The sequence below is a fragment of the Polyodon spathula genome, chromosome 16 (genome assembly GCF_017654505.1).
Source record: "Polyodon spathula isolate WHYD16114869_AA chromosome 16, ASM1765450v1, whole genome shotgun sequence".
Taxonomy (NCBI): domain Eukaryota; kingdom Metazoa; phylum Chordata; class Actinopteri; order Acipenseriformes; family Polyodontidae; genus Polyodon; species Polyodon spathula.
The window spans coordinates 14,752,978-14,767,320 of NC_054549.1; the positions used below are offsets into that span (position 1 = coordinate 14,752,978).

The 14,343-nt window shown below is 42.4% G+C and overlaps 1 protein-coding gene across 3 annotated transcripts; it reads left to right on the top strand.

Annotated features, from left to right (window-relative positions):
• Nucleotides 1-2,879: 2,879 nt before the first annotated feature.
• Nucleotides 2,880-10,778, top strand: LOC121329248 (zinc finger and BTB domain-containing protein 17-like). 3 transcript variants are annotated; one of them, XM_041274742.1, is made up of 15 exons: nucleotides 2,880-3,066; nucleotides 4,136-4,358; nucleotides 4,747-4,926; nucleotides 5,420-5,941; nucleotides 6,059-6,166; nucleotides 6,337-6,572; nucleotides 6,911-7,053; nucleotides 7,369-7,669; nucleotides 7,864-7,951; nucleotides 8,456-8,572; nucleotides 8,912-9,032; nucleotides 9,166-9,296; nucleotides 9,537-9,767; nucleotides 9,967-10,056; nucleotides 10,447-10,778. In XM_041274742.1, the coding sequence occupies exons 2-15, from the start codon at nucleotides 4,154-4,156 to the stop codon at nucleotides 10,734-10,736; spliced, it is 2,763 nt and encodes a 920-aa protein (XP_041130676.1). In that variant the 5' UTR covers nucleotides 2,880-3,066; nucleotides 4,136-4,153; the 3' UTR covers nucleotides 10,737-10,778. The 3 variants fall into 3 exon arrangements, with proteins under 3 accessions (XP_041130676.1, XP_041130674.1, XP_041130675.1); XM_041274740.1 differs by having other exon boundaries at nucleotides 2,881-3,066; nucleotides 5,417-5,941; XM_041274741.1 differs by lacking the exon at nucleotides 2,880-3,066 and having other exon boundaries at nucleotides 3,077-4,358; nucleotides 5,417-5,941.
• The last annotated feature ends 3,565 nt before the right edge of the window (nucleotides 10,779-14,343 follow it).

A 14,343-nucleotide genomic window follows, 5' to 3' on the forward strand; every position in this document is an offset into this window, starting at 1 on the left:
ATATAAATGTTATTAATTTATGATATTTTTTGATATGATATATGCTGCATATCTTTCAAATTATAAAGCAAGGAAAAGAATTAAGTTAAACTGAGCTGCAGCTGGTGTACAACCTAATAATAAAAATAATAATTAAAAAATCTAATCACTTTAGGTGAAGAATGAGTTCTCACGCAGCTTTACATAGTAATTTCCACATTTTTCCTGAAATACCACTAGTGGAGACTTTTAATGTAGAAGTGAATATCAGTGCAATTTACAGTGATATTAATATAACACTTCGATATTTAAAACGACAAATGTCACAGTTCTTAAACAAAAAACACTTTTTTCAGTTAAAAAATAAATAAACTGTTTGCAGTACCTCTCGCTTCTTAAAAAAAAACAATGGCATCCTGTAAGCTTCACAGAGACTCCAAAGAACCGTCCCTTTAAATTCTGAACTTAGCTCAAGCGCAGAAAGGCAAGAGGCTACTTATTTTCCGTGACACCTTCGCTCGACAAACCCTCTTTGATCTCTTTGATCACTTTGCTGCTTTTAATTTGCAAAATTGAGTCAAATGTTTGTTTAACAGCCACTGTTATTAGATTTGACAGTCCCCTCTCCTTTAAATGGCAATGAATGTCGCCAACAGCTCTTAGTCAATCACATATGGCAAAAACTGAAGCCACCCTTGATTTCTATATGTATGTGCTTCATTACAGTAAATTGAGTATGTGTTTGATGGGTGCATTTTTTGAAAAATGTTTTCAAACTGCAAATATGTAGCTTTGTGTGCAAGCAACACAATGTTTGATTAACGCATCATAAGGAATACCTTGGACTCCCATATTTGACTGTTTTTCATAATAAAATGTCAATAAATAACAATGCACAAAATTTTAACGCGATTGTAATTTTTTGGGGCTCTTTTCATGCTTTGCGTCCGTCCTCATTTGCAGCATTACCATGCGTGGAGTATGAACTTCAAGTGCCTGCAACATTTGTGCAGCATGAAAAGTGATCTTCCCTTTAAGAATTATATGCCATTGAGACTCCAGAGCATATGGTAAGAAGGGGATGAACACCACATCGAGAACTTTATTTTTCAAAATTTGTGTTACACATATGCACCCTGTTAGCATGGAAATGCCCATCTACATGTGTATGTAACTAAACTCACTGATTACCTAGATCTTGGTTTTTGTATTTTAATATTTATTACTTGTTAATGCTGTAACAGTTTCTTCCTAAGGTTTTTTTTTTAACAGTGATTTAGAAATGCGTCATACTGTATATATAGCTCAGATTACAGTCAGAATTTAGGCCACCTCCTGGGGCGTGATTGGTTGATGGAATATAGTTATTTAAAATTCAGCTTAATTGGAGAATTACCTAAAAACACACACTTGCAATGAATGAATGTGTTTGTTTTCTGTGTTTAATGCCTTGAATAGCACTGGATTTGGCATAAGTTTAAATTATACTGTATGTAATCATAGCAATATAAAAAGATCACATTTATTCAATGCAGGAAGAGCATTGCACTAAAAGTAGGGCAGGTCTGATCAGATGCTGGCACCAAGTGACTCACTGCATTAGACTGCTTGTTTTGGTATGCAGTGTGTGTAAAGCCTGTGCCGGGTCCCAGCACATAGGAGTCAAAGACCAGCATCTGATCCCCTGCTCTCTCTTTCATTTTCAGACCTCTGCTATTCCCAACTTCACTGTCAGCAGTAATGATCTGCCTGAAGCTAAACGCTGTGAGGCACTAGCGCTACCCACATAGAAACCAAAAAGATGCCATAAGTCTTTGCTATTTTAGACCTGGACTGTGCCTGGACTGTGTGGTTTAACACTGTGCTCGACTACTAGCAAGAAGAGAAGTTGGCCACAGTGTGGTATAAAGATCCTTGACAAGCATCTGTAAACAGCCTTTATGGTTGACTAATAACAATAGATGCAAGTTTATTACAAGTAAACTGAGTTCCATTTTCTCTTCTCTTAATCGTTGAGCGCATTGACCTGACCTCCTAGACATGAAGAATCGTAACCTTAACTACACGATGATTGGAGAAAGGGGCAAACACGTTTATTTTTTAGTTCTTTTAACAGTTACCAGTTCACAAGTTGAATGTCTAGATCCCTTACCTCTGCTCTAACCTCTGGAAGAAGCACATACTTATAATGCCAGAATCCCCATACATATACATATACATATACATATACATATACATATACATACACACACACACACATACACATATATATATATATATATATATATATATATATATATATATATATATATATATATATATATATGATAATATATTATAATAATATATATCAGGTCACTTGCATTAACCCATTCCTGCATTCCGATCTTTATATGAGAGCATAATGAAGACGCAAATGTGTGATGACATCATATGAGGATGCCATTTTTCTCCATATAAAGCAATGGAAAAAACTATTCAATGTTTTCAATGTTTTATGCATGAAAGGGTTAAAGGCTTTTTTTTTTTTGTTTTGTTTACACAATGCAAATAATATATATTAAACACAAAGTGCATACGGCACAAATAAATAATAAAATAAGGGGACAAACATGACGAGTTCAAAGAAACACACATACTATTACAGGAACCGTGGCAAGATGTATAGAAAACAACAGTGCCATCCTTCTTAAACATCCACTGTTTAAATTTTTTTAAAGTGCTATGTAATACATTGACTGATACACTCTAAGAGGATCTAAGTGGAAACGCATCACTTTTCATAAGCATTACTGTTTTCTCTCAGCGCGCCCCCGCGTTCTTGAAACCGCTGTAGTGCCCGCCCGCGTCCGGCGCGTTCACGACACGCGAGTGCGTGTTCGCCACACATGCGCAGACTTATCTTTTCCACAAGGCCACTATCAATCGATCAGAGAGCAGAAGATGGCAGCGGATCGAGTCTGAGGGTAGAGATCGATCACCGAACCACTCGATCGACCGAGGCCAACGTACACCCAAAATACTGACGAAAGAATACCCGGAAGCGTCAGGGGGGAGTCGAAGGATTTTTTGATCTGGCTCTAAGAGGTACATTTTCTCGAGTTTAGCGTGGAAAGGGCCCGGGAGCTTATTAGGGTAGACGAGCAGGCAGAGGGCAACCCTCCCCACCGCAAGCGCCATCTTCACTGCGGCCGGGGAGCTGAGACTGGCAGGCAATATCAGTTAATCCCGGATAGAGAGCGAGCGAGATAAAGGGGGATACTAATCAATCTGCTGCATCGTCAACCAAAACAACAACAGTGTCTGTCTGTCCGTCATCAATGTGTACAGCGGCATTCGTGAAGCATCAGCGCAAGAAGTCGTTTGCTTGGATGCGTTGCAAAGCCAAAGCAGCTTAGCTTTTGAGTTGCTGATGCGAAGCTTGCGCGACGCTCTTCGCGTCAGATAAAAAAAAAAAAAAAAAAAAAAAAACGATTATTGTGTTTTTGCAGTTGGCAGAGTCGGATAGGGAGTCGCGCTTGCAACAGTTTTAAGGTTCTGCAATGCGCCCCAGTTCTCTGCTTTAACATGCCTGTGTGATTATGTTTTGTTAATATGGCGCCTTAGGAGCGGTAGTCTCTGTATTTGTTCAACATTCGTTACAAAAACTGCCTGACTATCGTGGCTGAAGGAAAGAGAAAGCTATGTTTATTACAAAAACAACACGTTTTATAGGTGCCTGTTTGTCAAACCGGTTTGAATTGAAGAAATTCTGTGAACGTTTATATTGTGTTGCTCTATAAAGTTATCTTAACCATTTTGTGCCCCACCTCCCGAATCCTGAGTCCGGCACTCTGCCCCCTAGTGAAATAAAAATGTGCTGCGTCAGTACCAGGCTGTAATATATACCGTCTCCAAATAAAGGGCTGCACATTAATAAAGCATTGTCTCTGTGTTATTGATAACCCTACAAAGAGCCCTGTCAGGAACGTTTCATTTCTTCATACGCAAGCTATTGCTGGAGGAAAGTATTGCCAGATGTGTATCATTATTCCATTTCCAAGTTTTTTTTTTTTCAGCTTGGTTATCCCACGTTAAAGTAGCCTACGTTTCTAGCAGTCAAGTTTGAAAAGTAATTTCCCATTCTGTGATATTACGAAGGTTGTTTTTCCTTCAGTGATTGGCCGCGGCAGGAATGGATTTCCCTTGGCACAGTGGAAAGGTCCTGGAGCAGTTTGACCAGCAGAGGCAGATGGGGCTGCTGTGTGACTGCACCTTTGTGGTGGACGGCGTGGATTTCAAGGCACACAAAGCCCTGCTGGCAGCCTGCAGCTTGTATTTCCGCATGCTGTTTGTTGAGCAGAAAGATGTGGTGCACCTGGACATCAGCAACGCGGCAGGTAATGTGCTGCAACAAGACAGCGAGCAACTCTCCTTGGAATGTCTTAACAGCACACTGTTGTGTTTTAAACAAAGAGATTATACGGGGGGGAGGGGGAGCCCACATTTTGATCAGGGCATGTGTGAAGGGCCATACAAATACATGTTTCTTTGTTTTATGAGAACCATCATTACCATGGAATACACATATTTCAATAAATCAGAAATCCAAAAAAAAGCTCAAGCATTTGCATGCTGCATGCTTTGTGTTTCCGCATTCCACATGGTGCAGCTTACAAAATGTGAATGCAATTCTGGGATTACTGTTGCGTGCATTAAGGACATAAGGGTTAGTATAAACCCTTTACAGGCTCAATTGACTGACAGTCCACTTGTGCTTCCCTACAGGTCTTGGACAAGTTCTGGAATTCATGTACACTGCCAAGCTCAACCTGACCAATCAGAACGTAGACGATGTGTTAGCAGTCGCTGGCTTCCTCCAGATGCAAGAGATTGTCAATGCCTGCACTGCTTATAAAACCCTGACTGGACCACTGCAGGTCACCATAGAGCCGTCTTACACTGACAGTATGTAGCCACATTTTCAAAGTTTATAAGTTCAGGGGCTTCCTGTTTGAGAACCGAATATGGTCCCAAAGACATTTTAATAAATCCCCAAGAATATTAACATTGTATTATGAACTGTTGTTCAAAGCCTGTGCACTAAGGACTCCAACAAGGTGTAGAATTGTGACTTGTTTGATTCAAAGAAATGGTGCCTGTGAATAAGCTCTACTGTACTATACTATACTATTAAGCAGCATGAGCCAACAGCCTCATGGGACGTTATGGAATTGGAAAATCAAGTACAATTCTTTGGCACTTAGCATTCAGCACCATAGGTGAATTTAGCAGCTATTAGGGGAGGGGTGAATAAAACTCTATATTAGAACAACAAAACTACTCTGTTGAGAAATCTTAATTGTTTATCAAGTTTCCTTATAGACAATTGCAGTTTGAGAGCGTGGATATAGGTGTTTCTTACCAAGCTCATTGTTTACTATGTCCTCGTAATCAGTAGGTTCTGAGAAGATGGAAGAGTTAACAAAAAGCACCAGCAGCCCTCTTTCAGAGAAACCAGAGGACGAAGCCCCACCGCTGTCAGAGGAGAACCTGGGTGGGACCATGCAGGAGAGTGATGTAGGACAGCCAGCAGAGGGCGATAAACCTCCCAAAGCACAGACAATGGAAGAACCCACAGGATCATCAAACCAACCAATGACGGAGCCTGCGGTTGAACTGTCCACAGTCAAAGAATCGCAAGAGTCTGCTACCCAATCGGCAGCAGAACCTGAGGGATCTGCTGCCCAGGCAATAGCAGTTGCACAACTAGCAACTGAGCCAGTGGCATTGCCTGAAGGAGTCCAGCCAAAAGCAGAGCCAGAAGCACCCACAGCGCAGCCAATAGAGCAGCCCGCTGGGGTGACAGCAGACCAGGTAGAAGAGTCAGAGGGTAGGATAGAGGTTCAGGGAGAGAAGACTGGGGAGGACGAGTTGGGGGCTGGCTTTGAAAAGGATGAAGAAGATCCTAATTACAGACCAGGTCAGTAAGCCATAAAATTAAAAGGAAGCCTGAATAAAGGCTGCATTCACCACCAGCGAAACTGGATGTTTATCGGTTTTGGCCATGTGTAACTAATGCTCCTGTGTTTGGATTCAGATGTACCATTGAACGACCCTGTTGAACAGATGACTTACATGATGAGCCGACAGAAGAGAAGGAAGCTAGTGGCTAAGCGGGCTGAGCAGGCAGGCACAGATGAACAAGGTAAGACCTGCATGTCAGTGTGCAAATTGGGTACTCCTGGCGCATGAAGAGGAGGTGGGAAGCATCATTCAGTGATCGGTTTAACTCAACCAAAGCGTAACGAAATGCTTTGAAGGCTTCTATCGGTGAAACGTTTTTCTTAAAAACAGTCCCTTGTGCTTGTTTCTCAGAACTGGAAGAGGGGGAGGTGAGGTTGGCCAAGGAGGAGGGGGAGATAGAGGAGGAAGACGAGGAGGAAGATGAGGAAGACATGGAGGAGGAGGAGGAGGAGGAGGATGAGGAAGAGGAGGAGGAGGATGGACAGACGGACCTTGACAGTGGATCAGATGGCAGGCAGCTGCGCTCAGGCTCCCACAACGACCGCAGTGAGTCGCGGGCGTACGGCTCCGTATTACACAAGTGCGAGGTAAGAAGAGGTATTTGGACCTAAACTCTTCAAATAACATCTTGCAACATGTTTTGAAAACGTTATTTAAAATGAGCAGTAAACAACAGAACGTTCTCTTAGTAAGGTATTACTACAACCAAAGTTAAGATCTTCCAGATATTTGTTTTATTAATGCAACCCTCACCTGTAGTGTAGCATAACTCATCAGAGAGTGAAAGTGAGAGCTTATGCCTGCAGTAGCCCCACTGTATATTTCCTATGTTAATTCACTTATATAAACACTACCTGTCTCAAAAGAACTCGGCAGTACCATTAGTTTTAGTCCCACTCAGCCCTGCTTTGTGTTTGATTGGCAGGAGTGTGGGAAGTCTTTCACACACACAGGGAACTTCAAGCGGCACATCCGCATTCACACAGGAGAGAAACCTTTCACCTGCCGAGACTGCAGCAAGGCCTTCTCCGACCCAGCTGCCTGCAAGGCACACGAGAAGACACACAGGTAACCGAGCAAGCCGATACATCAGCTACTCCCACCACTCACTATAGCGCTCCTCAGTATATGGTTATATTGCAGTCCTGCGTTTGCCTCCCTCTGTCCTGACAATGTACAATATTTTATAAACAAGTTTGCTGAGCAGGGTTTTAAAATGTCTTATGCTGGCATTGCCTGCAGTATTTTAGCCAGCCTCACTGTAAGCAGGACGAGGCTCACGTAACAATGTTATACAAACGTGCTAGAACTACAGCAGCTGATCACACAAGGTTAGAGTGAGCGGGTCAGTGTATTCATGTATGTGTGCCACTCCTGTTCCAGCCCCCTGAAGCCCTATAGCTGTGAGGAATGTGGGAAGAGCTACCGTCTGATCAGCCTGCTGAACCTGCACCGCAAGAGGCACACGGGCGAGGCACGCTACAGCTGCGACGAGTGTGGCAAGCTCTTCACCACCTCGGGCAACCTCAAGAGGCACCAGCTGGTGCACAGCGGGGAGAAGCCCTACCACTGCGACTACTGCGAGCGCTCCTTCTCAGACCCCACTGCCAAGATGAGGCACCTGGAGACACACGACACAGACAAGGGGCACAGGTGCCAGCACTGCGACAAGCGTTTTAACCAGGTGAGGACGGGGCAGGTCCTTCAGGCACATAGCTCTTGTTCAGAAACTGTCAAAGAACCAGAGTTCAGTCAGTTAAACAGGTGGGGAAGTCCCTCATGACGGTTTCAGAACGAGCAACCCTAATTAAAATAAAGAAACGTAGCCTCCAACTGCCCAACAGGCATGGCTTGATTTATTGCACTTGTTCTTTGCAGATTGGTAACCTGAAGGCTCATCTGAAAATCCACATTGCAGACGGGCCCCTCAAGTGTAAGGAGTGTGGGAAGCAGTTCACAACCTCGGGTAAGTCTGTAGGCACCTTTTAACAAGAAACTTGGTTATAAAGTTAGGTCTAAGTCTACAAAATCTCTAGAAAATTCCACATATTAGGCAACTCCTAGATTTAGGCTAACCCTTTCCACAACTAATCTTCAGGCCTACACAGCCTCTCAGCAAACACTCTCAGTGCCTTCAGACAACATCCAAATTGCTAGGTGCACGTACATGTCAAAGATCTTGAAATATTCCTCAGTTGTCCCCACCTTGAAAAGGGCTGCTAATTACTGAATCAGACAAATGTTTTAACAGTGTTTGTCTTTGCCTTTTTATAGTCGTAGGTGTAAAGGGCAGTGTTGTGTGATGCAGCACACATTTTTTTTTTTATTTTCTATTACTGTGTTTGCCCCTATCAACCCTGATGCAGTTCTCCACATTCTCGATCCCTGTCAAGTTCACGTTTTCTCTGCAGAGAGGTCATTGTGAATTAATCGCTGCTGATGTCATCCTGGGGTTTCCTCTCCCTTTCAGGCAACCTGAAGAGACATCTGCGAGTACACAGCGGGGAGAAGCCCTATGTGTGTATGCACTGCCAGCGCGCCTTCGCTGACCCCGGGGCTCTGCAGCGTCACGTCCGCATTCACACTGGTAAGCATGGAGGGTGCCCAGTGTGTGTGTAGGGTATCACTGTAGAGAATACCCATATCTTTATGCATTGTGACAGAGCCTGCTCCACTGACATTACGATGTCTTCATTGAAAGAATCATTCTGTGTTTTTGCATTGTTAAAGGAAGGTGAACAGTCGGAAACAAAATCAGGTGTTTAGGGGCAACGAAAACGAGGTTCAGCAGTGCAGTTTCATACATTCAATAAACATGAATCTATGAAAGCAGTTTTATGCAGCTCCCCTTTCCCTAGTTCTCTGCTCAGACCGCATTACACTGTCTAGGGAAACAGGCTGGTAAGCATTGCGCTGTGTTTTGCAGGAGAGAAGCCGTGCCGCTGTATGGTCTGTGGAAAGGGTTTCACTCAGGCCAGCTCCCTGATCGCTCATGTTCGTCAGCACACTGGAGAGAAACCATATGTCTGTGATCGCTGTGGAAAGAGGTGAGGTCCTGGGGGGGTTAGACAAGTCAGGAAACAAACAAGCCTTCAGGCTGAAATAGTTTAGAGATTGTTTCAGAACCAGTTGGAATACGGAGTGATTTGTTATCTTTATCCGATATCTTTCTCCGTGCAGGTTTGTCCAGTCCAGTCAGCTGGCCAATCACATCCGCCACCACGATAACATCCGGCCTCACAGATGCAACGTGTGCAACAAAGCCTTTGTGAACGTAGGGGACCTGTCTAAGCACATCATCATACACACAGGTAAACCAGAACCCATGGGCAGCGTCACAGAGCCTTCTTAGGACAGCCTGGGTGTGTGTCCTCTCTCTGACGCAATTTGAGAACGATTTCCGATTTTAAGGGTAGTTTGTTTTCATTGTATTCCCTAGAATGGCATTTAGGTGGAGGGTACATTCTCAGACAGCAGTGGGGTTGAGGAATGCTCTGCATGCCGTGGTTGAATGAAGTAGCGTTTCAGTAGTTTTCTGCCTTGTGTTCCAGGTGAGAAGCCGTACCTGTGTGACAAGTGCGGTCGCGGGTTCAACCGCGTGGACAACCTGCGCTCCCACGTCAAGACGGTACACCAGGGCCAGGCCGGCATGAAGAGGCTTGTCACCAAGTCACACGAGGACCTGGAAGAAGACGAGGTCAGCATCGTCACTGTGACAACAGACGAGATTGTAACCCTGGCGACAGAGGCTCTGGCTGCTAGCGCAGTGGCGCAGCTCACAGGTAAGAGAGCTGAGGTTAACACTCTTGTCTGCCAGCCCCGATCTCTCTCATGGACATGCTGATACCCAGTTCCTCAGCTCAGTCCTCTACAGCCACATTGGCTCCCAGTCTTCTTTGTAGTAGAATACAAAATCTATTGAGAAATATGCAGTGGGTGCTCCCGGACTAGCTGTTTATATACTTGATTGGTTTGTTTCAGTGGTTCCTGTGACGACAGCAGTGACAGCCGATGAAACAGAGGCACTAAAGGCTGAGATCACTAAGGCAGTGGAGAAGGTGCAGGAAGCAGGTAGGGCTGCGAGGGGCTCATCTCCAAGAGGAGACATTAGTCTTGTTATTTAAAACCTCTAGCTACATCCCTGCCTTCTTGGGTGACAAACAGAATGCTGATTGCTAAATTCATTCACAAGGGTCCAAAGAGTAATAGTGATGTTTAACCATCATTCCTCTTAGCTGTCCTTCATCTGTCTGAGCACATTTACAAACATTACAAACGTCTTTAAGTGGTTAAAAAAAAAAAAATGACATCAATATGGCTTTTTGTTATTTACCTGCATACCCTTTTGTCCTGTCTGTGCTGTGATGCAAAAAGCAATCAAACCCAGTTCACCAAGTTTTTCCAGCAGGGCCTGTCTTGTAGTGCCCATGTTTTTCAGTGTGTGCATTTCCTCCTGTTAAGACCCGAACACCCAGATCCTGTACGCCTGTGACTCTTGCGGGGACAAGTTCCTGGATGCCAACAGCCTGGCCCAGCATGTGCGCATCCACACCGCCCAGGCGCTCGTCATGTTCCAGGCCGACTCCGATTTCTACCAGCAGTACGGGGGCACGGCATCCTGGCAGACCACCGAGCAGGTCATTCAGACGGGGGAGCTGCTGTTCCGCGCCAGGGACGGAGACGGAGAGGAGCTGCAGACCAGTGAGGGGGAGCCTGTCGAGATGGAGTGCACCAGCCAGCCTGCAGAGTGAGAGAGAGTGTGGGCCCAGGCAACCAGAGTGCACTGAGCTTCGAATTAATTTCCGACCAAACTGTCTTAGGGTAAATCTTAACCTTATGGAACGCAATATAACGTAATCGATCAGACCTCTGGATTAGTCCCAGACCTTTGGAAACCATATATATATATATATATATATATATCTAATATATATATATATATATATATATATATTAATCATCTCAATAACTGTTCTTTGACATCTAGTTCACAAAGCCTGTTTTGAGATTAAATTAATTTTGATATGCATTCAGCTGTTAAGCCGACAACAGTCTCATGCACATCAAACTATATTCTTAAAAAACGACACTGAAAAAACAAAAGCTTTTGGAAGTCTTTAAAGCTTTGTAAATATTGTGCTACAGTGTGTGATTTCCCTCAAAATTTGTAACGGTGCAAAGCAAGAAATATGTTTTCGTCTCATTTAAAACAGCATTTTCCTCATCAGTTGTTCAGTGTACAAAATTATATGAGTGTATTTAAAAAATAAAGGAGGATCAAGTTTAAACTAAAACCTTTTAAATCAAAATTGGTCATGGAACTGCTGAAAGTATATGAGGTGGCACCTTGAATCATAAAGAATACTTTCAACATTTCCTTCTTTAAATTAAAAATCAAAAGTATCTGCTGTGATATTTATTTTCCTATGAATAGTATCTGTGAATGTTCATAACATTTAAACATTTACATGTACCAATAGTTATAATATTTACTGCTAAGATAATGATTTAGAGCTTTGAGATCTTAATTTTAAGATGAGACTGCAGCAGGACTTTGCATCCTGAAATGCTCGAGTTGTGCACTTATATTGAGCGTAATCATTAAAACGGAATGGTGAAAAGGCCATTTAAAAATTGCCGTTAAGTTGATTGCTTTGTGTTTGCTAAAGGAGAGCCGCCCTTCTCCCTCCCTCTGTGTTTAAACTGGGGTTGTTCATGCTCTGAAATGACCCAATGGGGTGAAAGTGTACACTTTCTTGTTTCAATGTAAAAATGCATTTTAATTCAGTATTTGTTAACCTTACCCCTATCCTGCCCTAAAATACTGCCACATCTGAAATTACAATTTGAGTGTCTCTCAAGGCACCTTAAACACTTTACTGTATATCTACTCTCATCTGTGTTTGAGTGTTTTTATTTCTCAATTGATTGGGTATATATTTGTATCCTGAAGGGCAACACTGTTCTATTCCTAAAGAAATGCCGAGTGCTTTTTCAAATCAGATTGTCTGATCCCCAGAATGTATCTTAGCTCTTGGTAAATCAGATCAGCATCACGTCGTTGTGTACAGCTTTTGCACTATCCTGAGGCACCTCAACCATTAAAGTACTTTACAATGGATTGGCATCCCTTAGTCTGACTCAGTGCACTGTGTTAATGGCATCATGGAGTTCTGTGTGACCAATTCCTGCTCTGTTCTTCTGGTCTGTTTGTCTAACCAACATAAGGCTCTGGGTTTGCAATCAACGTCCATTCTCTCTCAAACAGAATGTGTCTGTATCATATATTTCAGTACATGCACCACCACGTTGTAGGCTACGTTTGTAGTTGGAATAGATTTCCCACCAGGAAGCCCTCTAGTGTCCTCTCTCTCTCTCTCTCTCTCTTTATATATATATATATACACACACACACATACTACATGAAGGCTGAATCAGCCTCCTACTGTGGGGTTTACACACATTCACCAAATCCGGTCATCTGTGTTAAACCACATCAGATGTTTGGGTCCCAGACCCACTGTGGTAGTTATATGCGTGGTGATGCACTTGCTTGCAGAAATCTGTACCAAAGCACGATACAGTCATTGATTCCACTTTGGCTGTGAGGTTGCTCATTAATGAGGATTCCTGCAAGCAGGCTGCTCCAAATTGGAACATAGGCAGGTGTTTTAATACTTTACTTGAGATGGATCCATACAGATCAAACTGTTCTCTAGCTGCTGCTAATTCCACTGCAGCGAGGTGGAGCGGTGGGAAACTCAAGTTTAATTGGGCCTGGGTGTTTTTCCTCCTGTGTAACTAGAAGATTAAATACCCCATTTACTTTAAAGTAACCAGACCTGCCTGGGAGCCTTCACACATCAATGTAGAGAAGCCTAATGCTACAGGCATCTAACTACTTCTCTATAGGAATATATACTGCTGAAACTACCAACAGATACAGAGCATGAATAAATAAAATCTTTTCTCACACTCCCTTGTTGTTGACTGCTTTTTACAGCCTCTTCATTCTGCAATACATTCTGCAATATTGGTATAATGAGCTACTTTCATTAGATTAATATTTTAAAAGATAGTTTTAGATCAGCTTAACATTTCTTAAATGTTACACATAATCACAAACTCTTAATTAAAATGTACATTCTCTTATCACTGCTACTGAAACAGCCACCTGATCAAACACTACCAGCGAGTTTCAGTCATTCATATTTAAACCATGGCTATTACGCCACTGCTCTATTTTGTTGCCTATTAGTTTGTTAAGGCAAATTATATTTGTCAAAAAATGCAGTATTCCAGCACAGCAAATGCTTTGTACAGTAACATGCACATTATGTTGTTTCCAAATGAAGTCAACAGCATCACAGTGTTATTTGCCACTAGGGAGCAGCACAGCACAGGTTTGAACAAAACAGCAACGAAGACCATCTCACTAGGGGGCAGTGTAACACAGCGATGGAACGATCTCCTCAAACACCATTAGGGTCACTGACAACAGAGTGGGTGGAGGGAACAAATCCGCACCATTATACTGTATACAAGAATGTAACATTTTGTAAAGGATAAGGCTCTGCAAGGAAAAAAAAGTTCACACGATACATTTTGTCTTTTGTAATTACACTCCCCAAGCCAGACTACATAATAGTTTGGGATATGTAGTATACCTAAAAGGAAAGTTAATTGAATCACTGGTATAAAATTACTAAAAAACAATACCACTTAAAAAAAAAAAAAAAAAAGTAAATAAAACCAGCTATTGACCTACTATTAGTCTACCTGTCTATTTTTGCTGTGGAATATCCAGGTAAAGACGAGGGGAGAAGAGAAGTCCTGGCCACTTCACCTTCAAAGCTAGCCTAGGAGGAGATTTCTGGTCTGGGTGCAGAGTTACTTTATATTGCTTAAAATCAGTCATAGTAATAAAAGTCAGAATAAGAGTCGAGTCACATAACAGCACTTTTGTTTTATGATTCAAATGCTATTAATCCTGCAACCTCAAATTATTATTTTTTTATTTTGGACCTCTTGAGTCTTTCTTCAGCGGTAGCATGCACACCTTAGTGCTGCCAGGGCAAGGCAAATAAATCTGAATGCATTTAAAAAAAAAAAAAAAAAAAAAAAAAAAAAAAAAAAAAAAAACAAAACATTGACACTAATCCTCGAAATGAGTGAGCCAGTAAAACAGGTGCTAGGATTGAAATAGGTTTGGAATCACACCTATCGTATTGCAGCATTTTTGGTGGGTTTCATTGCATTTAATAAATCATAACCTATTTCACACTTAACAGCTGAAATGCACATTTTGCCTTCATCTATATTACAAAAAAAACATGTTACTGATGCCTGGTTGCAAGC

Coding starts and splice junctions, on each gene's coding strand:
- LOC121329248 (XM_041274740.1), top strand. CDS start 4,154: ATGGATTTCCCTTGGCACAGTGGAAAGGTCCTGGAGCAGTTTGACCAG. Junction 4,927..5,416: donor AGAGCCGTCTTACACTGACA/GTATGTAGCCAC, acceptor CCTCGTAATCAG/TAGGTTCTGAGAAGATGGAA. Junction 9,297..9,536: donor GCACATCATCATACACACAG/GTAAACCAGAAC, acceptor CTTGTGTTCCAG/GTGAGAAGCCGTACCTGTGT.